Below are 25,209 nucleotides of genomic sequence, written 5' to 3' on the forward strand. Positions count from 1 at the left end.
TGAAACCTGTGAAACCCATAAAGGCAACAGGTTTCTGCTAATAACCAAGAAAAATTATCTTTCACAATTGGTGCAGAATCCAACCAGAGGAGCAGCACTTTTAGACCTAATACTATCTAATAGACCTGACAGAATAACAAATCTGCAGGTGGTCGGGCATCTAGGAAATAGCGACCACAATATTGTACAGTTTCACCTGTCTTTCACTAGGGGGACTTGTCAGGGAGTCACAAAAACACTGAACTTTAGGAAGGCAAAGTTTGACCAGCTTAGAGATGCCCTTAATCTGGTAGACTGGGACAATATCCTCAGAAATAAGAATACAGATAATAAATGGGAAATGTTTAAGAACATCCTAAATAGGCAGTGTAAGCGGTTTATACCTTGTGGGAATAAAAGGACTAGAAATAGGAAAAACCCAATGTGGCTAAACAAAGAAGTAAGACAGGCAATTAACAGTAAAAAGAAAGCATTTGCACTACTAAAGCAGGATGGCACCATTGAAGCTCTAAAAAACTATAGGGAGAAAAATACTTTATCTAAAAAACTAATTAAAGCTGCCAAAAAGGAAACAGAGAAGCACATTGCTAAGGAGAGTAAAACTAATCCCAAACTGTTCTTCAACTATATCAATAGTAAAAGAATAAAAACTGAAAATGTAGGCCCCTTAAAAAATAGTGAGGAAAGAATGGTTGTAGATGACGAGGAAAAAGCTAACATATTAAACACCTTCTTCTCCACGGTATTCACGGTGGAAAATGAAATGCTAGGTGAAATCCCAAGAAACAATGAAAACCCTATATTAAGGGTCACCAATCTAACCCAAGAAGAGGTGCGAAATCGGCTAAATAAGATTAAAATAGATATATCTCCGGGTCCGGATGACATACACCCACGAGTACTAAGGGAACTAAGTAATGTAATAGATAAACCATTATTTCTTATTTTTAGGGACTCTATAGCGACAGGATCTGTTCCGCAGGACTGGCGCATAGCAAATGTGGTGCCAATATTCAAAAAGGGCTCTAAAAGTGAACCTGGAAATTATAGGCCAGTAAGTCTAACCTCTATTGTTGGTAAAATATTTGAAGGGTTTCTGAGGGATGTTATTCTGGATTATCTCAATGAGAATAACTGTTTAACTCCATATCAGCATGGGTTTATGAGAAATCGCTCTTGTCAAACCAATCTAATCAGTTTTTATGAAGAGGTAAGCTATAGGCTGGACCACGGTGAGTCATTGGACGTGGTATATCTCGATTTTTCCAAAGCGTTTGATACCGTGCCGCACAAGAGGTTGGTACACAAAATGAGAATGCTTGGTCTGGGGGAAAATGTGTGTAAATGGGTTAGTAACTGGCTTAGTGATAGAAAGCAGAGGGTGGTTATAAATGGTATAGTCTCTAACTGGGTCGCTGTGACCAGTGGGGTACCGCAGGGGTCAGTATTGGGACCTGTTCTCTTCAACATATTCATTAATGATCTGGTAGAAGGTTTACACAGTAAAATATCGATATTTGCAGATGATACAAAACTATGTAAAGCAGTTAATACAAGAGAAGATAGTATTCTGCTACAGATGGATCTGGATAAGTTGGAAACTTGGGCTGAAAGGTGGCAGATGAGGTTTAACAATGATAAATGTAAGGTTATACACATGGGAAGAAGGAATCAATATCACCATTACACACTGAACGGGAAACCACTGGGTAAATCTGACAGGGAGAAGGACTTGGGGATCCTAGTTAATGATAAACTTACCTGGAGCAGCCAGTGCCAGGCAGCAGCTGCCAAGGCAAACAGGATCATGGGGTGCATTAAAAGAGGTCTGGATACACATGATGAGAGCATTATACTGCCTCTGTACAAATCCCTAGTTAGACCGCACATGGAGTACTGTGTCCAGTTTTGGGCACCGATGCTCAGGAAGGATATAATGGAACTAGAGAGAGTACAAAGGAGGGCAACAAAATTAATAAAGGGGATGGGAGAACTACAATACCCAGATAGATTAGCGAAATTAGGATTATTTAGTCTAGAAAAAAGACGACTGAGGGGCGATCTAATAACCATGTATAAGTATATAAGGGGACAATACAAATATCTCGCTGAGGATCTGTTTATACCAAGGAAGGTGACGGGCACAAGGGGGCATTCTTTGCGTCTGGAGGAGAGAAGGTTTTTCCACCAACATAGAAGAGGATTCTTTACTGTTAGGGCAGTGAGAATCTGGGATTGCTTGCCTGAGGAGGTGGTGATGGCGAACTCAGTCGAGGGGTTCAAGAGAGGCCTGGATGTCTTCCTGGAGCAGAACAATATTGTATCATACAATTATTAGGTTCTGTAGAAGGACGTAGATCTGGGGATTTATTATGATGGAATATAGGCTGAACTGGATGGACAAATGTCTTTTTTCGGCCTTACTAGCTATGTTACTATGTTAACCTACTGATGTCTCAATCAATTTTACTTTTATTGGTATCTATTTTTATTTTTGACATTTACCGGTAGCTGCTGCATTTTCCACCCTAGGCTTATACTCGAGTCAATAAGTTTTCCCAGTTTTTTGTCGTAAAATTAGGGGGTTCGGCTTATACTCGAGTCGGCTTATACTCGAGTATATACGGTACTACAATTTCAGGTGACTTTGTTAAAGGAAATCATTTGAAATGAATGTGGCTTGTGAAGCCGAGCCATGCGGGAACTCAGAAAAATACATGTATATTGCTAAGAAGATTGTTTTTTTTATTCTGAGAACATCTATTGATTTAAGCTTAATTCCAAGTCCTTAATACTAACCATGCGAGAGAGAGAAAAAAAAAAAGTTCTGTGCAAGCAGCCGGAGATATCCGTCCAAACAAGGGCAAGCAAACATTTGTGTACGTTGAATGAGCGTTTACCGTCAGCGGTATAGACTTAACCCCGCGCCTGCTGATACAAACGGATCATTTCACAGCTTTGAGAAAGAGGCGCAGTTCTACGCGGATCCGAGTACTGTATGTGAAAAAACGTAACTGGGTCGTCTCGAAAAGATTACTCTTCTTGACACTGAAGTTGGGCGGCTCCTCGCTCCCGTGGGATAGAGCTATCGGAAAGTTCATACACGATTCATTCAACTGAATGGTTGACTATGTAATACGTGGACAGCGTGAGCCCACTACGGCCAGAGCCAAAGTCTGTTAGGGGGTCCCACGTAGGCTCGAAAAAAAGTACAATGAAAGATATCACTGCAAGCAGGACAACCTCTCGTTTCTATCGAGGAAATGGTGTAAGACCCATGGCCGTCCTAGGGACTAAATTATCAGCATCGTCCAGAATGTAAGGAAAAATGTTGTATTAGCGCCAACCAGAACACAAATCATGTTGATCATGAGAGCGCAACCTACTGTCGATTTGAAAAGTCTACACAACCTGGTTAAAACAGCATTTTTTTTAACCATGTTAAAAAAAAAATCATATCAAGGAGAAAATTTCAGAACTTTTTACACCTTTAACGTCACCCATAATCTGTACAGATTCATTGAAAAACAAACAAATCATTCTGAGGGGGGTGGGGGTGGGGGGGAAATAAAAATAACAGAACTAAAGACATGTGGTTGCATAACTGTAAACACCCACTTATGATTGGCTAATTGTTAACACCACCGTATCCCCAATCACATTTAACCCAGTCACCCCAGGGCAAAATTCCGCTTTTTGTTTTTTCCCTCCCTTTACTCCAAGAGTCATAACTTTTTCATTTATCCAGCCATATAGCTTTATGTGGGTTCGTTTTTTTGTGGACGAGTTATACTTTTGAATGACACCATTTATCATTCATTTTGACAAATCGTGTTCTGGAAAAACGGGTAAAAAATTTCAAATGCTGTGAAACTGCAAAAAAAAAAAAAGGACAATTCCACAATTTTTTTGTTCTTGTTTGTTTTTTATTCACCATGTTCACAATATGGTAAAACTGACCAGGCAGTATGATTCCCCAGGTGAGTACGAGTTCATAGATATCAAACAGGTATATAGTTTAACTTTTTTATTCAGGTGGTAAAAAAAAAAAAAAATTCCAAAATTTGTAAGAAGAAAATCTTCCCGCTTGTGTCGCCATTTTTCGAGACCTGTAAAGTTTCCATGTTTCAGGATCTGGGGCTGGATGAGGGTTTTTTTTTTGTTTCTTCTTACCGACACAATTTTGGGGTAGACAATGTTTTGATTGTTTTGTGACGACTACAAAAACGTAATTCTGGCATTTGATTTTTTTTTCTTGTTACACCGTTTACCGGATTAATTTACTTTAAATTTTGATAGTTCGGACATTTCTGAATGCAGCGATATCAAACTTGTATTTTATTTTTTAATTCTTTTATTTTTAAAGGGGCAAAATAGGGGTTATTTGAACGTTTGTGTTTTTCTCTTATTTACCATATTTACTTTTTCCCGCATTTAATAGTCGTCTTAGGAGATTTAAAGCTTTTGTAGTCCGATCACCTCTGCTGCACATAGCAGGGCTTCAGGCAAGGCTACGTAAAGAAAAAAATCACAATCTCTTATGAACGTTGGTTACGGGCCGGCGTTCGCAGTTCTTGATGACAGGCAAGGGGATCTTCAGCAGACCCCCTGCTGTCATGATAACCCATCAGTGTCCCTTGATCACATGATGGGGCACACCGATGGGCGGGATCAATGATGAACTTCATGTCTGCGCATGTGAAATGCAGGTCAGTGATTGACATCGGCATTTAACTGTTTAACAGAAGTGGGTGGATCGCTGAAATCAAGTGTCGATATCAGTCAGCCAACTAGTGCGGGGAAACATGTGGGCTCAGCGTGTGAGCCCGCATCAAAGGCAGGGACACAGCCGATGATGCACATGTATGTCATCGGTCATGAAGGGATTAAATTTGTATTACGTCATGAAGGGATTACATTTGTATTACATAGTAATCAGTACACAGCTGCCATTAACAGTGATTCCGATTAACCCCATGTAAAGTTTAGATGTTTCTAACATTTAATTAGCTGCATTTTACAGCAAAAGCCATGATCTGTAAACAGCTTACAACACAGCAAAGGGATGTCATTGTTGAAAGCTGTCAGTTAGGATAAAGATACAAAAAAATTCCAAGGCATTAAATATAGCATGGAACATTTTGACGATGATGGTCATCTATAAGTGGCTTAAATTTGGCACACCAGTGACAGTGAACTTCCCTCAAATATCAATTAAAAGACAAGAAGAAAATTGGTCCTGGAAGCTAGCCAAGAGGCCTCCAGGCTACAGGAATTTCTGGCAAATTCTGCTTTGGAACTGCATGTGACAAGAATCTCCAGTAGTCTTCAAATATCTGGCCTGTGGGACAGGGTGGCAAATAGAAAGACTTTTTTATAAGTAAAACATCCAATCCTTATGGTTTTACAAAAACCTACATCACGTCTGCCAGAAACATGTGGTAAAACAGGTTAAGGTCTGATGAGACCAAGGTTGGATTTTTTGGCCACAATTCCAAAAGGTATGTTTTTGGTGCAAAGTCAACACTGGGAATCACCAAAAGAACACCATACCCACAGTGAAGCATCATGGTGGTAGCATTATGTCGTGGGGCTGATTTCTGGCAGCTAGTGCTTGCACTTTAGTCAATCTAAAGGGAATTACTAACAGTTGTAAATATTAGTCAATTTTGCAACAAAACCTTCAGTACTCTCCTAAAAAGGTAACGAAGAGGAGGAATTTCACCCTTTAGCACAACAAATACCCCAAGCTTACCTCCAAATCAACAAAAGAATGTATTTGGCTAAAATATCAAAGGTTTGGAATGGCTCAGCCAGAGCTTGGACTAGAATCTTATTGTGAATCTGTAGGTGACCTGAAGAGGGTGTTGTACACAGGAGATGTCCTCGCCATCTAACAGATTAATTTTGCGGGACAATTTTTGGATCTATACATTAGTGACACTGGCCTCTCTTGGTCTAAATCTAGATTTAAAATTGAAGTTTTTGTTTTTTTTTGTAAACCGATTTAAACATCTTCGTCACACCTTTGATGTGTTGTGGAATATTTTCTTGCTTTTTAGATTTTTTTTTATAAATGTATACATTTTTTAAGATGTTTTATTGGTTTTTATACATAATGTGGTATAGTTTTTATGAATGAAGACTCCTTCAATAGGTTCTATCATTTTTGATTTTTCATGTTTTACTTTTTAAGAATATTTATGTTTCTTGTTGACGGATTTTTTTATTTTTTTTTTATGAAAAAGGTTGACTTGCATGCTGTGATTGGTAAATTATACATGGTTATAGTTTTTATATCTCATTACACTGGGATTTAAGTTTGCGATTACGGTAATTCTTTTAAAAATACACATATGGGGCCCAATTTATCAAGACTGTAATTGTTCATGCTGGTCTTGAGTGGGTGTGCTGGAGTCAGATTGATTCATTAAGGGGTGCACGCTTCTTCATGAATCTGGAGCGTCCACCGAACCGCCATCCCATCACTCTCCATTTTTAGGGTGCTAGGAGGGACAAACGTGAAAGTGCCAAAACTCACGGAATTTTAGCACAACTCCGAACTGTGCCTATAATTTGCGACTTTTCAAAGCTTTTTCATTCTGGCGTGAAAGCTTTGATTTAGCAGGCCCATGGTTTGTAAAACTAAGGCAGATTTTTCACCTCATAGGATATTTATCTGGAATACTATGGATTTTTTATGGTATCTTTCCAGTAGGGTTTAAAGAGTATAAATTAAGAGTATAAAACCGAGGCTTAAATTTTGCCCTACCCTTATTGCATCAATATTTTTACTCCTTCATAAATGGTGTAAAATATATATTGTACATGGTATGTGAATGAATAAATAAAATTAATTAAAGCAGCACTCTGGCATCTTTGTTTTGTTATTTCAACACCGGAGTGGAATAACTAGTGTAAGTTTGCTGTCCTTAGTATTATTATACTCACCAGTTGTCCTAGTTTTCAGCTGTTCCAGCTGTTGCTCCGATCCTGCCACCTTGGGACCACAGCTCCTGAATGACCAGAAGTCTGAGGTAACAGTCACGAGATCTCGGTGTAAAGGTACCTTCACACTCCGCAACTTTACAACGAGAACGACAACGATCCGTGACGTTGCAGCGTCCTGGATAGCGATCTCGTTGTGTTTGACACGCAGCAGCGATCTGGATCCCGCTGTGACATCGCTGGTCGTAGCTAGAAGTCCGGAACTTTATTTGGTCGTCAGGTCGGCGTGATTCGTCCTGTTTGACAGCAAAAGCAACGATGCCTGCAATGTTTTTCCATGGAGCTAAGAACCAGCGAGAACGAGAAGTACGTCACTGGATCGCTCCTGCATCGTTCAGCTGTTGCCGGTATTTGACGTCTCCTAGCGACCTAAACAGCGACGCTGCAGCGATCGGCTCGTTGTCTATATCGCTGCAGCGTCGCTTAATGTGACGGTACCTTAAGTCTATGAGGGCCTCGTTGTGGCCTCGTTCTGGCTCTCATAGACTTATATTGAGTAGTGACCTCCGGCCCCTCCAACAAACACTGGAACGATGCGGCAGGTCACAACCAAAAGACCAACCACAGCGGGACCCAGAACAAAAAATGACGGCGACTGGTAAATATATGAATTGGTAGGAGCAGGGAACTTAAATCAATAATATTATGGCAGTAAAATAATAAAAAAAAAAATAAGTTCAATAAGGCTTCTTTCACACTGCGTTTTTGCCCATGTTCCTTGGTCCCTCATGGTTTGCATTCAAACACTCTGTAAAGCAAGATTTGAGCACATGAATCAACGGGACCAATGACTATAACGCTGCTGACAGACTGAATGTGCGCTCTGTCGTGCATCATTGGCCCCGACAGGACCAACGAAGGTGGGCAAAAATGGAGAAATGAAAGGAGCCTTACACAGTAAAAAATAAACTCTTCAAAATATACTACCCTAGCTGCACACCAATAAGGACATTTTCATATTTTATCTTTTTTTTTTTCTTAAAGTTTTGTAATTTTTCCTTCTCCCAAAGAGATACCAGTTTTCCCCTTTTGGATAAGTCTTTCTGAAATTAAGCTGTGGACATTAGTACATTAGTCCAGAAAGGGTTACGTGAACTTGCTTTGGTCCTGAAAGGGTCAGGAGATCCTGCCTAGCATTTTTATGTGTAATTTTCTGGGTTTATTAATATTTGTTTTAACAAATCTTGTAGTTTTTATTTTACATTTTCCAAAGCGATAAATGCAATGTAACCTCGAGGCAATCAGATTGTAAAATATTAATTTTACAATGCCACCGTAATCTTAAAAAAAAAAAAAATGAAAAATGATTTCCACCGTAAAGTATTTCAGGAAGAGGTTTTCCTGCCGACTGTGTTAAAAGTGCCTATAGTCAACACTATGAAAACTTTCTTCCCCATAACATAAAAACAGCAGTTTCCTGTTCTACCAGCCCAGACTGCGCTCGTAATCGTCATATCTACTTTACACCATCCGTGAGTTTTAAAAGTTCTGAGGCCGCTCAGACATAATCCCTAATAATGTTGTCTTTGAGTCATGAATGGCATTTCAATATGGCTTACCTTCACCAGTGAATGGAGACTTTTTTCACCAAACATATCCCAAAGGAAGGTCAGGTCTTCCTGGCTGTCCACATGCGGCTGCAGCTGGGCCGGTAGCGTAGCCAAGAGTTCATACAGACCTATAAAATGAAAATAAAACAGAAAATGTAATCTCATTAATTTCAGCTAGCAGTTCTGTGTGATGGCTCGCCTGGAGCATGTCAATAAGAGCCCGGAGTTTCCACTCGAGCATCAGCCAAGTCATCAGAAAGGGCCTTCAAAGATCAATACGGTAAAAAAAAAAGGGGGCTAATTATATGATAAAATGGCCAGAGATGTCATTCACCCATCAGCCCGTGTCACAAGAAATACGGATATTTATTCCATTTAGTTAGCGACAACCAACACGTACTCTGAGACGTGATTGTTTTTCCATCCTAAGTGATGGTAGTGAATGAAATGACTCATCCGTTCAGCTTCCAAAAACTAAACGGGGTGGTCCGCAAGAATCCCGACTCCGGTTACTTTGAAATTCTTTTTTTTTTAATTTACTGCTCAATTAACAGTTGTATTTCCATATGTCCCATAAAAATTAATGTCGATATTCTACATTTCATACTTATGTCATCATAGTTTCCATGCTGCGCTGATCGTATGGCGCAATGATGTATGCCACTTATAAAATCCATACATTTACACATCATATATAGAAAGGCTGGGGCAGCATGTCTACTTAGGTAGCATCATTATCAAACTCGGGCAATTTATGTGCAAGTCACAGGGTGCTGGGTGACTACTCTGGATACACAAGAGTCTTGCGCCAGAAATCGTCCAGTCCCGCAGGTGTCCACGTCAGTTCCACTTCAAGTAAAAAAAAACTCCTACAAAAGTCGGCTTGTTTTAGTAAATCTGTGTATTTCAACTGATTAATCCTCCTGGAAATACATGAATAAATTGACAACTGGGTGTAACCTTTCCCCTTCTCAGTGTTTTTTTTCCCCATAGAGTGATAACGCCGTCAACACTGACCAATTATCAGATTGTGTAGGGGCATAATAAATGGGCAAGGAGTTGAGGCGAATAACAAATTGTTGTCCATGTATTCACACATTTCCAAGAGGAATAAGGGTATGTGCACACGTATTCTTGAGGGCTGTGGATTTTTCCGCAGCGGATTTGTGAAAACCGCAGGTAAAAAGCACTGGGTTTTACCTGCCGATTTCCTGCGGAATTACCGCGGTTTTTGTTTGGATTCCACTGCGGTTTTACACGGATTCCGCACAAAGAATTGACATGCTACGGAATGTAAACCGCTGCGTTTCCGCGTGTTTTTTTTCCACAGCATGTGCACTGTGGATTGCATTTCCCATAGATTTACATTGTACTGTAAACGCATGGGAAACTGCTGCGGACCAGCAGCTGCGGAAACGCTGCGGATCCGCAGCAAAATCCGCAGCGTGTGAACATAGCCTAATAGAGGAACATGGCCATTCAATGTTCAAAAAAACAGATGCTCCAAAATTGGTTCAGTATATGTCAGGTTGCAACAAATTGCAGCCATAATATAATATTGGTGAGCTCCTTCTCACCATGCTCCGCTCCATAGGCCTCAAGGACACAGCCCTCTCCTGGTTCTCCTCCTACCTCTCTGACCGCTCCTTCACTGTATCTTTTGCCGGCTCCTCTTCCTCTCCTCGTCCCCTTACTATCGGGGTTCTGCAGGGCTCAGTCCCGGGCCCCCTCCTTTTCTCTCTATACACTGCCCCCTATTGGACAAACAATCAGCAGATTTGGGTTCCAGTACCATCTCTATGCCGACGACACCCAATTATACACTTCTTCCCCCGACATCACCCCTACCCTAATTCAAAATACCAAGAATTGTCTGTCTGCTGTCTCTAACATCATCCCCTCCCTCTATCTGACACTAAATCTCTCCAAAACGGAACTACTTGTGTTTTTCCCTTCTACTAACCTCACTCTACCCAACATCGAAATTACCCTGGAGGGTTCAACCATAACTCCCAAGCAGCATGCCCGCTGTCTTGGGGTCATATTTGACACCGAACTTTCCTTTACTCCCTATATCCGATCACTCACTCGCTCCTGTCACCTGCATCTTAAAAACATCTCCAGAATCCGACCTTTTCTCACCTTTGAAACTGCTAAGACTCTTACTGTCGCTCTTATTCATTCTTGTCTGGACTACTGCAACTCTCTTCTGATCGGTCTCCCTCTTTCTAAACTTTCTCCTCTCCAATCCATCTTGAATGCGTCAACCAGGGTCATATTTCTGTCCAACCGCTTCACCGATGCCTCCGTCTTGTGCCAGTCATTTCACTGGCTACCCATTCGCTACAGGGTCCAGTATAAACTCATCTCTCTCACCCACAAAGCTCTCCACAGTTCTGCACCGCCTTATATCTCCTCTCTCATCTCCGTCTATCGCCCTACACGTGCCCTCCGTTCTACAAATGACCTAAGACTAACATCCCCCGTAATCCGAACCTCGCACCTCCGTCTCAAAGACTTCTCTCGTGCTGCGCCAGCTCTCTGGAATGCACTTCCCCAGACGATCAGACTGATACCTAGCCCCGACCTATTCAAGCGCGCTTTAAAAACCCATCTCTTCAAACAAGCCTACCACATCAACTACTCAGTAAACTAACTTTGTCCTGTTCCCTCCTTCCAAATATTATCTGCATGTGAATCTGCACCCTACTATTCATCTGTCTCCACACCCTCCATGCACACGATAACTGCACTTGATACTTGACTATTGCACTTAAACACACGGGCTGATGACCGGATCATGCAGCTTTATATGAAAATCCCTATTTATTATAATTGCAAGACCTGAAATAACAAGCGCTTTTCATCTATTGTGTCCCCCCATTTCCTTGTAGATTGTAAGCTTGCAAGTACCCCTAATATCACTGTTTAAATTGTCTTAACTTGTACTGAATTTATTGTCTGTACATGTCCCCGCTTAATTGTAAAGTGCTGCGGAATATGTTCGCGCTATATAAATAAAAATTATTATTATTATTATTAATATTAAAGGGTTTGTTCCAGAAAACATTTAATCACCTCTCCTATCAATAGGTAATAATGAATATGATTGATGGGTTTTGTTTGCAGGGACCCCCACTAGAACTGGGGTCCAAAGTACGCTGTGTGAATGAAGCAGTAGTGCCCATGCATAACCACCGCTCAAAGGAAATGATCGTCATATATTCACACACATATACAGTGCGGGGTGATCACACATGAGCGCTCCCACTCCAGTAACACAGGGGACTTGGCAACCCCAGTTTCAATGATCTGTGAGGGTCACAGTAGATGGTTTCCCAGCTATTATAACTTTACTACCTATCCTGTATGTAGGTGATACACTTAAAATGGTTATCTCATGTAAGAAAAAATATAATAAAAAGGACCCTTCACCAGGTGAAAAATGAGCATTTATTTAGTTTTGTTTTATCCCTTCCGCACCTTGAGATTTAAGGATTTTTTTTTTGTTTTGTTTTTTTTTAAATCTACTATACTGTTTCAGACAGTAAGAGCCTTTTTGTTTAATGAGAGTAATATATTTTATTAAATATGTTATTACTATTTCCGTATTTGATGTAATTACAAAGGGACGTGTCATTAGGCTGCTTTGCATAATTACCCAGTGAGCAACTCCCCTTTGGTAAAGACCATAAAAATTAGGATATTGGATGCTTTAAAGAAAAAGGTTCATATCTCCAGGACCATATGGTGAATATAAAAAATAAAATAAATAAAATTATAACACTAAGAGGAATTGAAATAAAGAAGCAAAAACTGGCCACTTTTTGACATGTTAACAGTCCCCGATGCCTCTTTAAGGGCTGAATCAGATCAAACTGTCCGTGGCGCTCTAGAACTGAGCGTTACCGCCCCTTAGAAATACATGAAGCCATCATGAGTCGGTCAGTTCGTGCATTGCGGTCCAATTTGCACAGACGTCTGCATGAGCCTATTTAGTCATAGATGTGAAACCTAATACCTATCAAGGGTGAAAAATGCCCCCAAAACAAACCTCTGCGGAGCAGAAATCATAGTACCGTCCTTGGAATACTATATGTGAAGTTATTTGTAAATCTCGTGAGAACAAACGAATAAGCTCGAGAAGTACAGTCTAGAAATAAAGTCAGTTCTAAGTTTATTGTTATTTTTTTTCTTCTTAATGATGGTGATGCCCGACCATCAGCAAGTACTAGTTATTAGAGGCATAGTAGAGTAAGCTTGCAAGGCAAACAGTAGCTCAGTGTTCTACAGTAGCAGCCGGCGTAAGCTGCTATCCATCATATACACAAACTATCAGACTGTAGTCCAAGAATGTAGCCGCACTGACTGCGCGAGCCTCTACGGGGAGCTAACCTGGCATGAGCCGATATCAATTCATAGCACATGTTTAATTTTCCAGGGGGGATTACTAGGGGTAAAAAGGACAAAATGCCTCTTTTTCCCCCCTTCTTTCTGTCTACTGTCTACAAAAATACGAATATCCTCCAGGGATCCCAGCTACATGGGTCTGCTATTATTTTTAGTCTGAATAACTGTTACTGTTCATCAAAAGGACAGCTTTACAAGATGTTTAACCAAAAAGGCCCGGTAACATGATAAGCTGTAAGATGGGCTTCCAACTTCTGAAGGCTAATCTAAATATTGTATTAATGAGACGTAATGCCCGATCCTTCAAGACGACCTTCTGTGCGCCATTAGAAATGTAATGCTACGCTTTAAAAAAGGCCTGTGTTCCGATTTGTTTTTCCGTCGGTTGGCACCGGGCATGAATGTCTTCTCTCTAATATATAAACATGCGCTCTCCGATTACGCTCGTTTGCGAAGGTCAAAATAAGATATGTACCTCCAGCGGTTTCTCCAAAAAAACAAAAAAAAAAATCTTGTTCGTGAGCGTAGAATACGATACCCACAGACCCCTAGAAGATAGAAAAGTCTTTTCAATTCAAATATATTAATATACTTTTTCAAGGGGAAATAAATGCTCGTAATGGTTTGCCAAGTAGCACTGTGGTGAGTGACGATGCGGGCGCCCAAAAAAACACATCCTGAAAAAACGTGTGTTTAGAAGTAGTGATTAACAAGGAGAAAAGCTAAAATGTGGGAAGCAAAGGGCGAGAAAAGAGTTCAACCAATATGGGATTGCGGGAAATGGATTTGTGGCATGAACCAGTTTTTAAAGGGAACTGTCAGCTCACACATGCTGTCCAAACCATGGGCAACCGGTATCAGCCACTGGCTGATGCTTTTAAAAGCCGCCGGGAATCAAGATGCTCGGGTGACTAGTCGTACAGATGGGTCCCTGGCGGCTTCTCCCCGCCTGCTGACACTGACAGACAAGTCTCTGCCTGAGTGCGCATATAGGCAGAGGCTTGTCAGTCACTGTGAGCGGGCGGGGAGACACTTGTATCGAGTGTAGTGCAGTGCTGTCCTCACTGTGCAGTGAAGAGGCAGTGACCCAGGAGAGTTCAAAGTAAACTAAGGTTTAATGTCCAAAACAAAAACAAACCGTATCCTCCAGATCGCAGAAGAAACAAGGCAGTCCGTAAATGCGGATGTTGCCGAGGGCGACTGCACCACCGTATAATGCTGGAGGGTGCCAGGAGTTTGCTCTGCTTGGTGCGGTGTTCCCTCACACAGTCTGAGCTTTTGCAGAGCTGTCTTCTCTGCACCTTGCAAACTCCACACTGATATACCCAACCCTCTGCTGCAGGGGCGTGTACAAAGAACCTGTGGAAATGGACCTCCCGCTACATTCCTGTAGTCTGTTTAAAAAAAAAAGCATGCAGAAAAGCCGCGGAGACACCATCACGTGTTTCTCAACGCAAGCAATAAATAGCCAGGTCTTTCACCAGGAAGGAACAACCACGGGAAGGGCAGCATCCAAAAGGATAACCACCTATGCCAAAACATGGTATCCATCCACAGACAGCTGTTTCGGGGTATTTGCCCCTCATCAGTGTGGAGTAAGAAACTGGCTATTAGGAGCAGTGCCTAGTAAAAAAATAAAAGCCCATGGCAGGTTTTTATTTATTTTTTTTTTTTTTAATCAGCCTTGGACAAATAGCTTGTCCAAGACTAACACTCACTTTTATTCTGCATTGCAATCACAGCTACTCCTGTGACTACAATGCTCTCCTGCGGTCTCAATATGCTTCTTTGCGCATCCTGGGGGACACAAAGCGACCCTTGCATATGACCCCGGTCATTGCCTCACATGGGGTATAAGGGTTAAAGTAGAGCGGCTTCATTGTGCTGGAACACAGTGCCTTCCCCATCACCCTTGGATGTGTTCATTCTGTTGGCACATGGAGGATAGCCACTGGAAAACAGAACAAAACAAGCCAGTCCCTTGCTGTAATACTGGAGCCATTTCCGTTAGATCCCGTTTAGACCAGTTGGAGCCTATTAAGGTTTCCGCAATAATGCATCTCACTCAATTCCCTCATCTCACTAAACTCCCCAAACAGACTTATCTATTAAATGGCCGCTTACTATCCCCAGTCCCACAAGCTCGCTGCCTCGGAGTAATCCTTGACTCTGATCTCTCCTTCAAACCACATATCAAAGCCCTTTCCACTTCCTGCCGACTTCAACTCAAAAATATTTCCCGGATCCGTACATTCCTCAACCAAGAATCTGCAAAAACTCTAGAGCAGGTCCTCATCATCTCCTGCCTTGTCTACAGCAAACGCCTTGTGGCCTTCCCTCAAACACTCTCGCACTCCTCCAATCTATCGTAAACTCTGCTGCCCGACTAATCCACCTGTCCCCCCGCTATTCCCCGGCTTCTCCCCTCTATCAATCCCTTCACTGGCTCCCTATTATTCAGGGACTCCAGTTAAAAACCCTAACCATGACATACAAAGCCATCCACAACCTGTCTCCTTCATACATCTGTGACCTCGTCTCTCGGTACTTTCCTGCATGCAACCTCCGATCCTCACAAGATCCCTTCTTCCCACAATCGCATACAAGCTTTCTCCCACGCATCCCCAATACTCTGGAACGCTCTACCCCATCACATCAAACTCTCGCCTACAGTGGAAACCTTCAAAAGGAATGTGAAAACTCACCACTTCCAACAAACCTGTAGTAACCACCGAAACACCAAACCGCAGCATGACCAGCTCTACCCTCACCTACTGTATCCTCACCCATCCCTTGTAGATTGTGAGCCCTCGCGGGCAGGGTCTTCTCTCCTCCTGTACCAGTCGTGACTTGTATTGTTTAAGATTATTGCACTTGTTCTTTATTATGTATACCCCTCCTCACATGTAAAACGCTATGGAATAAATGGTGCTATAATAATAAATAATAATAACAATAAAAGTTGAACTTGAAGTATAAGGGTAGGTGCAGACAATCAGTAAACGCCGTGGGATGGACGCTGTGTACTTGTGCAGCACCCCACCCGTAGTGTCCAGATGTTACAGCTCAGTGGATGGGATTTCAGGAAATCCCAAGCCCACTATGAGTTTGGGGACTCCTGCGGATCACCCGCGGGGACGCACATGCGGCTTGTCTCTCCAGACACTCTCTCTCTCGAGCTACTGAATATTGTAATTCAAGAAAACAATAAGTCTAAGCAGCAGTAACAGACAATGTAACTCTGGCTTCTTATAAATAGTCCAGAAATAGGAAGATTATATCATGTGCATCCAGCGTAACACAGAAATGGAATTACACATGGAGATAAAACACCGGTAATTGCAGATGGGGTTCCTGTTTACAGGTATCATATAAAAGCGCATCTGTTGGGGAAAAGATAAACATTTATATCGTCCAAATTGCCGCTATGTTTAGAAAATCCATAGTCTACGAGGTTCCTGGCAGCCTTGAAATGATCTGTGCCTTGCCGTCATCTGTTTAGAATCAATGGTAATGTGGATTCCAAATCTTCTCATTGCAAATGACTTGGATTATTGTCTACTACTATCAGGGTAGCCAGCCGCGCTGGGTAATCATACCTGACCTGCCAATCATCTCTAATGTGATCAAGAACATCTGGAACATGGGCAAATTTGTTATTTCTAAGTTGAAGAGTTATGCGGGAGGCAGATTATAATGGTTGTCTGAGTATGTCTATTTACCTAGATGCAGCAGAATACAGCCGAGTGATTGATCCATGAAAGTGTGGCATGCACAATTACACAAATGCAGACCAGACGCCTAGTGGAAAGATTCAGATGCAAGGAGCGCGGGCCACAAATGACAACGCGGTTGCAGAAGATCCTAATTGTGCCTCGCATTACTCAAGATGGCAACTACAAATAGCTTATTACAAGGTGGACAGCAAATTGTATCGTTATGCTTCATTCTGGCATCAAGTCGTGATTAAAAATAAAGTTGTAAGGACGTCTACAAGAGATGCAAGGACAATTTTTGGTATGGATTTTATTAACCTACTCATGGTAAATTAAAGTCTTATACTGAATATACCAGTAGCCAAAAATATTTATTATTATACAGCCATTTATTCATTGCGCTTTACATGTGTGGAGGGGTGTACATAAAATGTACATTAATTTTAAACAACACAAGTCACACTGGTACAGGAGGAGAGAGGACCCTGCCCGCGAGGGCTCACAATCTACAAGGGTTGGGTGAGGATACAATAGGCGAGGGCAGAACTGATGGTTAAGTGGTTTGGTGGATCGATGGCTACTGCAGGTTGTAGGCTTATCGGAAGAGGTAGATCTTCATTTAAAGTGTATGAATCCTTTCAGACAAAATCTGTAGAAAAGGGTGGCCCTGCTGCCCTCATCTCCCACAAAAAGATTAAGCTGTGTTTGGTGGACATAGGAGTCTAACATGTCCAGGAACTGTTCGGATTCTCGTGCTCTTTTTGAACGGGCGGTTCCACTTTACCAGCATTCGGCCACCATTATAAGTAAGGCCTATTTCACACTTCCGTCTTCTGTAGTCCAATCTTCAAGAGAACCGGTCTGCTTGATTTAGCACTGTAAAGTAAAAGCATGGCCATAACGGTGCTGTTGTGCTAATTTAACTGATCCTTTTAGTGAAGGAATCTGATCTCTGGTTGTCGTTTTATCAGCCTTTAAAGTTTTCTTCCAATGACGTCTTCTGTGCATCGGGCCAGGAATGAAAGTAGGGTCTTCTGCTCCTCTGCCTGCCTCCTGTGTTTCTTCACACCCAAAGCCTCCTTTTTGGGGGCTTGAGTGCAACTACCTTGAAGGGGGCAGGAGCTGGATGTCACTATGCATTGGGAGTCTGAATGCATCTCGCGACCCTCTCGCAGAGCGGAATGTGAATCTCAAGGTCAGAAAGGTTGGGGATCACGGATCACTGTTGGCGCACAATTTAAAAAAGGAGGCAGGTCAATAAAGGAATAGGACAGCAACTTAGACTGAGGGAAGACACCTTGTTGTCGGCACTTTGCAGTGATTTTGAGAGGTAGGACAAAATGCCTAGATGAAAAATCAGTTGCACTTGAGTAGTAATTCCTTATAGAAATGAATGGGAACGTCAAACATCTGTATATGTCTGCCCTAACTAAAGTCACCAATGACCTACTAACTGCCAGGAGCAAGCGACACTACTCTGTCCTCCTTCTCCTGGACTTGTCTTCTGTCTTTGACACTGTAGACCACTCCCTTTTGCTACAAATCCTCTCATCCCTTGGCATCACAGACTTGGCCCTTTCCTGGATCTCGTCATATCTGACAGACCGAACATTCAGTGTCTCCCTCCCCCACACCACCTCCTCACTTCGCCCCTTGTCAGTCGGTGTTCCTCAAGGCTCTGTTCTAGGACCCCTACTCTTCTCCATCTACACTTTCGGCCTGGGACAGCTCATAGAATCCCACGGTATGCAGTACCATCTCTACGCTGACGACACGCAGATCTACCTCTCCGGACCTGACCTCTCCTCCTTGCTTACCAAAATCCCGCACTGTCTGTCTGCCATTTCAGCCTTCTTTTCTGCTCGCTTTCTACAACTGAACATGGACAAAACAGAATTCATCATCTTTCCCCCATCTCACTCTACCCCTCCACCAGACCTATCCATCAATGTCAATGGCTGCTCACTATCCCCAGTCCCACACGCCCGGTGCCTCGGGGTGATCCTCGACTCTGCCCTCTCTTTCAAGCCACATATCCAAGCCCTTGCCTCCTCCTGTCGTCTCAAACTCAAAAATATTTCCCGGATCCGTGCTTTCCTTGACCGCAACACTGCAAAAACGCTAGTGCATGCCCTTATCTCCCGCCTCGACTACTGCAACCTCCTACTCTCTGGACTCCCCTCTAGCACTCTGGCACCACTCCAATCCATCCTACACTCTGCTGCCCGACTAATCCACCTGTCCCCCCGCTATTCCCCAGCCTCTCCCCTGTGTCAAGCCCTTCACTGGCTTCCTATCGCCCAGAGACTCCAGTTCAAAACCCTCACACTGACATACAAAGCCATCCACAACCTGTCTCCTCCATACATCTGTGACATGGTCTCCCGGTACCTACCTACACGCGACCTCCGATCCTCCCAAGACCTCCTTCTCTACTCCCCTCTCATCTCTTCTTCCCATAACCGCATCCAAGACTTCTCCCGTGCTTCCCCCATACTCTGGAACTCTCTACCCCAACACATCAGACTTGCGCCTACCATAGAAACCTTCAAAAAGAACCTGAAGACTCATCTCTTCCGACAAGCCTACAGCCTGCAGTGATCCTCAACCTACTGAACAGCCGTACAGCCAGCTCTTCCCTCTCCTAGTGTATCCTCACCCACCCCCTGCAGACTGTGAGCCCTCGCGGGCAGGGTCCTCCCTCCTTATGTACTCGTGTGCCTTGTTATCTGCTCATGTTTAATGTATTTGTCTATATTTGCCCCGTATTCACATGTAAAGCGCCATGGAATAAATGGCGCTATAAAAATGTATAATAATAATAATAATAATAATAATATGAGAATTCCTTTAATCTGGTATCCAAAATGAAATAATTCAGCACTTTTTTCTTCCATCCTCAATAATCAGAACCTCCCACTCCCGTCTCCAAGACTTTACACGTGCTGCGCCGATTCTTTGGAATGCACTACCTAGGTTAATACGATTAATCCCCAATCCCCACAGTTTTAAGCGTACCCTAAAAACTCATTTGTTCAGACTGGCCTACCGCCTCAATGCATTAATGTAAGGATCCCTGTGTGGCCTATTTAAAAAAAAAAAAAAAAAAATCAGGTTCCTCGCATTATGTTCTCATTAACTTTATGCAGGTAATAGCCCTCTGTGTCTGTACTGTTACATACTTAGGCAGTTAACTGGTTCATGCAGCTTTACATGAACACCCGAGCCTTACACTATGGCCGGTCCGAAGAACTAAAGCAATTGTTACCATCCACCTCTCGTGTCTCCCCTTTTCCTCATAGTCTGTAAGCTTGCGAGCAGGGCCCTCACTCCTCCTGGTATCTGTTTTGAACTGTATTCCTGTTATGCTGTAATGTCTATTGTCAGTACAAGTCCCCTCTATAATTTGTAAAGCGCTGCGGAATATGTTGGCGCTATATAAATAAAAATTATTATTATTATATTATTATTATTACTTCATCAGAGGACTATTATAATGTGGAATTACGCCCAGAATAGTTAATATTTGGTCACCTATTAGGTAGTATTGATCCAGGAATACAGTAGTGTGTTCTCCAACCTTGGCTTAATATTCCAACGAACTTATGAAGATTTTTATTGTTCCATGAAATGAAGCGTAAACAACATATCTGAGAGATAGTGGAGCGTCCCAATAACTGGGAAGCTACCCAATATGATAAATGAAGAGCAGGTGCTCAGAAATCCTGATGCGGATCGTACGGTGTCGAGAAAAGATCAGGACTAAGCGTTTCTAACAATGGGAAAGAACTCGGGAGGACGGCCAAAGGGGACATTTACAGCTAAACACCTGGATGAAGATCCATAAAAGGATAACTGAACATAGAAAACATATGAATGCCAAAATAATTAGAACTTCTTTTAAAGGGAACTTGTCAGCAGATAATTTTGGTATTTAAAGTTATAACTTTTAGACATGACCGTCAATCAATCACAAAACATGGGGCGTGATTACAAAAGAGATTTTGATTATAAGCAGGACTAGTCACTCATCCAGATGACCACACTCCGCTCTCTTAATATCCTACTTTCTTTTTCTTATCTGATCCAATTTGATCACAATTAGCAATTAAAACTGAGAAACATAATAAGAAATCTTCTCTATGTGGTCCAGAAGCTCGGCCGTTTCCTTTCTCCTCTTCAGCTTCCTGTGACTCACTGTAGGACAACAGGCTGCAGCAAAAACCTCTCCCCTATGTCCTGTCTGCAATAGCTGACAAATAGTATCGGGCTAAGTTCCCACGGTGCATAAACATAGTAGATTTTCAACAGCTTATTTGTTTGAGGAAAATCAACTGCACTTTATACTGTTAGCATAGCGCCTGAGGTTTAACCCCTTAGTGACAGAGCCAATTTGGTACTTAATGACCAGGCCAATTTTTGCAATTCTGACCACTGTCACTTTATGAGGTTATAACTCTGGAACGCTTCAACGGATCCCGCTGATTATGAGATTGTTTTTTCGTGACATATTTTACTTCATGTTAGTGGTAACATTTCTTCGATATTACTTGCGATTATTTATGAAAAAAACAGAAATATGGCGAAAATTTTTAAAATGTTGCAATTTTCAAACTTTGTATTTTTATGCCCTTAAATCAGAGAGATATGTCATGAAAAATAGTTAATAAATAACATTTCCCACATGTCTACTTTACATCAGCACAATTTTGGAAACAAAATTTTTTTTTGTTAGGGAGTTATAAGGGTTAAAAGTTGACCAGCAATTTCTCATTTTTACAACACCATTTTTTTTTAGGGACCACATCACATTTGAAGTCATTTTGAGGGGTCTATATGATAGAAAATAATGAGGTGTGACACCATTCTAAAAACTACACCCCTCAAGGTTCTCAAAACCACATTCAAGAAGTTTATTAACCCTTTACGTGCTTCACAGGAACTGAAACAATGTGGAAGGAAAAAATGAACATTTAACTTTTTTTTGCAAACATCTTAATTCAGAACCATTTTTTTTATTTTCACAAGTGTAAAAACAGAAATGTAACCATAAATTTTGTTATGCAATTTCTCCTGAATACGCCAATACCTCATATGTGGGGGTAAACCACTTTTTGGGCACACCGCAGAACTTAGAAGTGAAGGGGCGCCGTTTGACTTTTTCAATGCAGAATTGGCTGGAATTGAGATCGAACGCCATGTCACGTTTAGAGAGCCCCTGATGTGCCTAAACAGTGGAAACTCCCCACAAGTGACACCATTTTGGAAACTAGACCCCTTAAGGAACTTATCTAGATGTGTGGTGAGCACTTTGAACCCCCAAGTGCGTCACAGAAGTTTATAACGTAGAGCCGTGAAAAAAAAAACAAAAACATTTTTTCTACAAAAATGATCTTTTTGCCCACAAATTTTTATTTTCACAAGGGTAACAGGAGAAATTGGACCACTAAAGTTGTTGTCCAATTTATCCTGAGTATGCTGATGCCCCATATGTGGGGGTAAACCACTGTTTGGGCGCACGGCAGAGCTCGGAAGGGAAGGAGCGCCGCTTTGGAATGCAGACTTTGATAGAATGGTCTGTGGGCGTTATGTTGCGTTTGCAGAGCCGCTGATGTACCTGAACAGTAGTAACCCCCCACAAGTGACCCCGTTTTGGAAACTAGACCCCCCAAGGAACTTATATAGATGTGTGGTGAGAACTTTGAATGCCCAAGTGCTTCACAGAAGTTTATAATGCGGAGTCATAAAAAAAATATATATATGTTTCCACAAAAAGGATTTTGTAGCCCCCAAGTTTTTATTTTCACAAGGGTAACAAGAGAAATTGGACCCCAGAAGTTGTTGTCCAATTTATCCCGAGTATGCTGATGCCCCATATGTGGGGGTAACCCACTGTTTGGGCGCACGGCAGAGCTCAGAAGGGAGGGAGCACCATTTGACTTTTTGAGCGCAAAATTGGCTATCGTGTTTGGAGACCCCCTGATGTACCTAAACAGTGGAGACCCCCCAATTCTAGCTCCAACCCTAACACCAACACACCCCTAACCCTAATCCCAACCTGATCCATAATCCTAATCACTAACCCTAACCATAATCACAACCCTTACCCCAAAACAACCCTAATGTCAACCCTAACCATAACCCTAATCCCAAACCTAACCCTAATCCCAAGCGTAACCCTACTGCCAACCCTAACCCTAATACCAACCCTAATCCAAACCCTAACCCTAATCCAAACTCTAACCCTAACTTTAGCCCCAACCCTAGCCCTAACTTTAGCCCCAACCCTAGCCCTAACTTTAGCCCCAACCCTAACCCTAGCCCTAAGGCTACTTTCACACTTGCGTTGTTTGGCATCCATCGCAATCCGTCGTTTTGGACAAGAAACGGATCCTGCAAATGTGCCCGCAGGATGCGTTTTTTGCCCATAGACTTGTATTGCCGACGGATCGTGACGGATGGCCACACGTCGCGTCTGTCGTGCACTGGATCAGTGTTTTGGCGGACCGTCAGCACAAAAAAAGTTCAATGTAACGTTTTTTTGTACGTCGCATCCGCCATTTCTGACCGCGCATGCGTGGCCGTAACTCCGCCCCCTCCTCCCCAGGACATAGATTGGGCAGCGGATGCGTTGAAAAACTACATCCGCTGCCCTCGTTGTGCACAATTTTCACAACGTGTGTCGGTATGTCAGGCCGATGCATTGCGACGGCCCCGTACCGACGTAAGTGTGAAAGAAGCCTAACCCTAAATTTAGCCCCAACCCTAACCCTAAATTTAGCCCCAACCCTACCCCTAACCCTACCCCTAGCCCTAACCCTAACCCTACCCCTAACCCTAGCCTAAAAAGTTAATTACCAGCGATCGCAAAACAGGGGTCGGTAAAACCGACCCCGATCATGCTCTTTGGGGTCTCGGCTACCCCGGCAGCCGAGACCCCAAAGATTCTCGCGGAGCCAGCCGGCGGGCGCATTTTGAAGATGGCGGCGCCCACCGGGAGCCACGAGGAGCATCGGGGGAGATAGGCGAGTATTGGGGGGCTACCTGGGACCCCTTTTCTCTGTCCTCCGATGTGCGATCACATCGGAGGACAGAGAAATTAAAAAGAGATTGCTTTTTTTTTTTTTGCGATCGCCGGTAAACGGTTAATTACCGGCGATCGCAAATGCGGGGTGGGTTAAAAAACCCCCGAATCATGTTCTCTGGGGTCTCGGCTACCCGACTCTTGGGGGCGCTATTCACTTTTTCCACAGCGCCGTTAATTAACGGCGCTGTGGTTTAAGTACCCTTAGCGGCCGCCGTTAAAAGGCGTATCGGCGGTCGCTAAGGGGTTAAAGATATCTCATGCACACGCTACGGAAAATCATCAGCATTGTAAACTGACAAGAGCTGTGGGTTTTAGGGTGCACAGCAGGTCAACTTATGCCGTGGAGGTAGGTGCATATTTAACTTCTTGCAATGCAAAGGATGAAATATGAGGTTTCCCTGCACCTTCCATGCAGTGATATCTCCAGCAGTAAATACCAATGTGGCATCTCCGCTGCTGGAAGAACGCAGCAAATCCGTACTGTGGGAAGGTGAACATCACGGCTATGTTTTGGGTGATCCACGCCCTTCACTTGCCTACACCCATAAATGGATGCTCAGAAGGAAACAAAAGAGCTGGTGCTATAAACAACCACCTACTACCTATCCACAGGATAGAAGATAAGTGTATTCTCGCCGGGGTCTGACTTCAGTGTCCGCTATGAGAATGGAGCAGTAATGAGCATGTGCGACCACTGTTCCATGTGTGGTGGTTGCACATGCTCACTACAGCCCAATTCATGCAGTGGACTTGGGATTCCTAGTTCTCTGCAGAATAAAGTCCCTCCATATTATTACTATTATTATTATTATTATTATTATAGCACCATTTATTCCATGGCGCTTTACATGTGAGGAGGGGTATACATAATAAAAACAGGTACAATAATCTTGAACAATACAAGTCACAACTGGTACAGGAGGAGAGAGGACCCTGCCCGCGAGGGCTCACAATCTACAAGGGATGGGTGAGGATACAGTAGGTGAGGATAGAGCTGGTCGTGCAGTGGTTTGGTCGATCGGTGATTACTGCAGGTTGTAGGCTTGTCGGAAGAGGTGGGTCTTATAGGTTAGACTAAAAGTAGCCGAATTCGCCGATCAGGATCGGCCTACAGTCTATTCTGAATGGGGACCTCCTTATTTTCCCCCGACAGATGATGTCAGGGTAGAAAAGAAGGATCGGGCCTGCGAATTGTATCGGCCAATCCTTGGAAATAGGAGGAATCTGGCAGAGGCTCCCTTATTGAGCACACAGGAACACTTGGCCAAGCCGAGCATTCTCCTACATGTGGGAATCTGGAGAGATCGCCGACGGCCAAACATCACTGTCCAATGTGTATGGGGCCCTTACAGTGTGGAATGATTACTGTTAGCTGGCCATGAGTGCTTCTTTAAATTATGGCAATCAGCAGATAGAAGTGAACACATTTGAACAGCTT

The 25,209-nt window shown here is 42.8% G+C and overlaps 1 protein-coding gene across 4 annotated transcripts in view; it reads right to left on the minus strand.

Annotated features, from left to right (window-relative positions):
* The window catches only part of MPP7 (MAGUK p55 scaffold protein 7), a 394,349-nt gene that overhangs the window by 218,656 nt on the left and 150,484 nt on the right, over positions 1-25,209 (minus strand). For all 4 annotated transcript variants that reach the window (XM_069729627.1, XM_069729628.1, XM_069729630.1 and 1 more), the window contains one exon: positions 8,568-8,686. In XM_069729627.1, coding sequence (XP_069585728.1) covers positions 8,568-8,686 — 119 coding nt within the window. The remainder of the gene's footprint in view (positions 1-8,567; positions 8,687-25,209) is intronic.

Source organism: Ranitomeya imitator, chromosome 6 (assembly GCF_032444005.1).
Source record: "Ranitomeya imitator isolate aRanImi1 chromosome 6, aRanImi1.pri, whole genome shotgun sequence".
Lineage (NCBI taxonomy): Eukaryota > Metazoa > Chordata > Amphibia > Anura > Dendrobatidae > Ranitomeya > Ranitomeya imitator.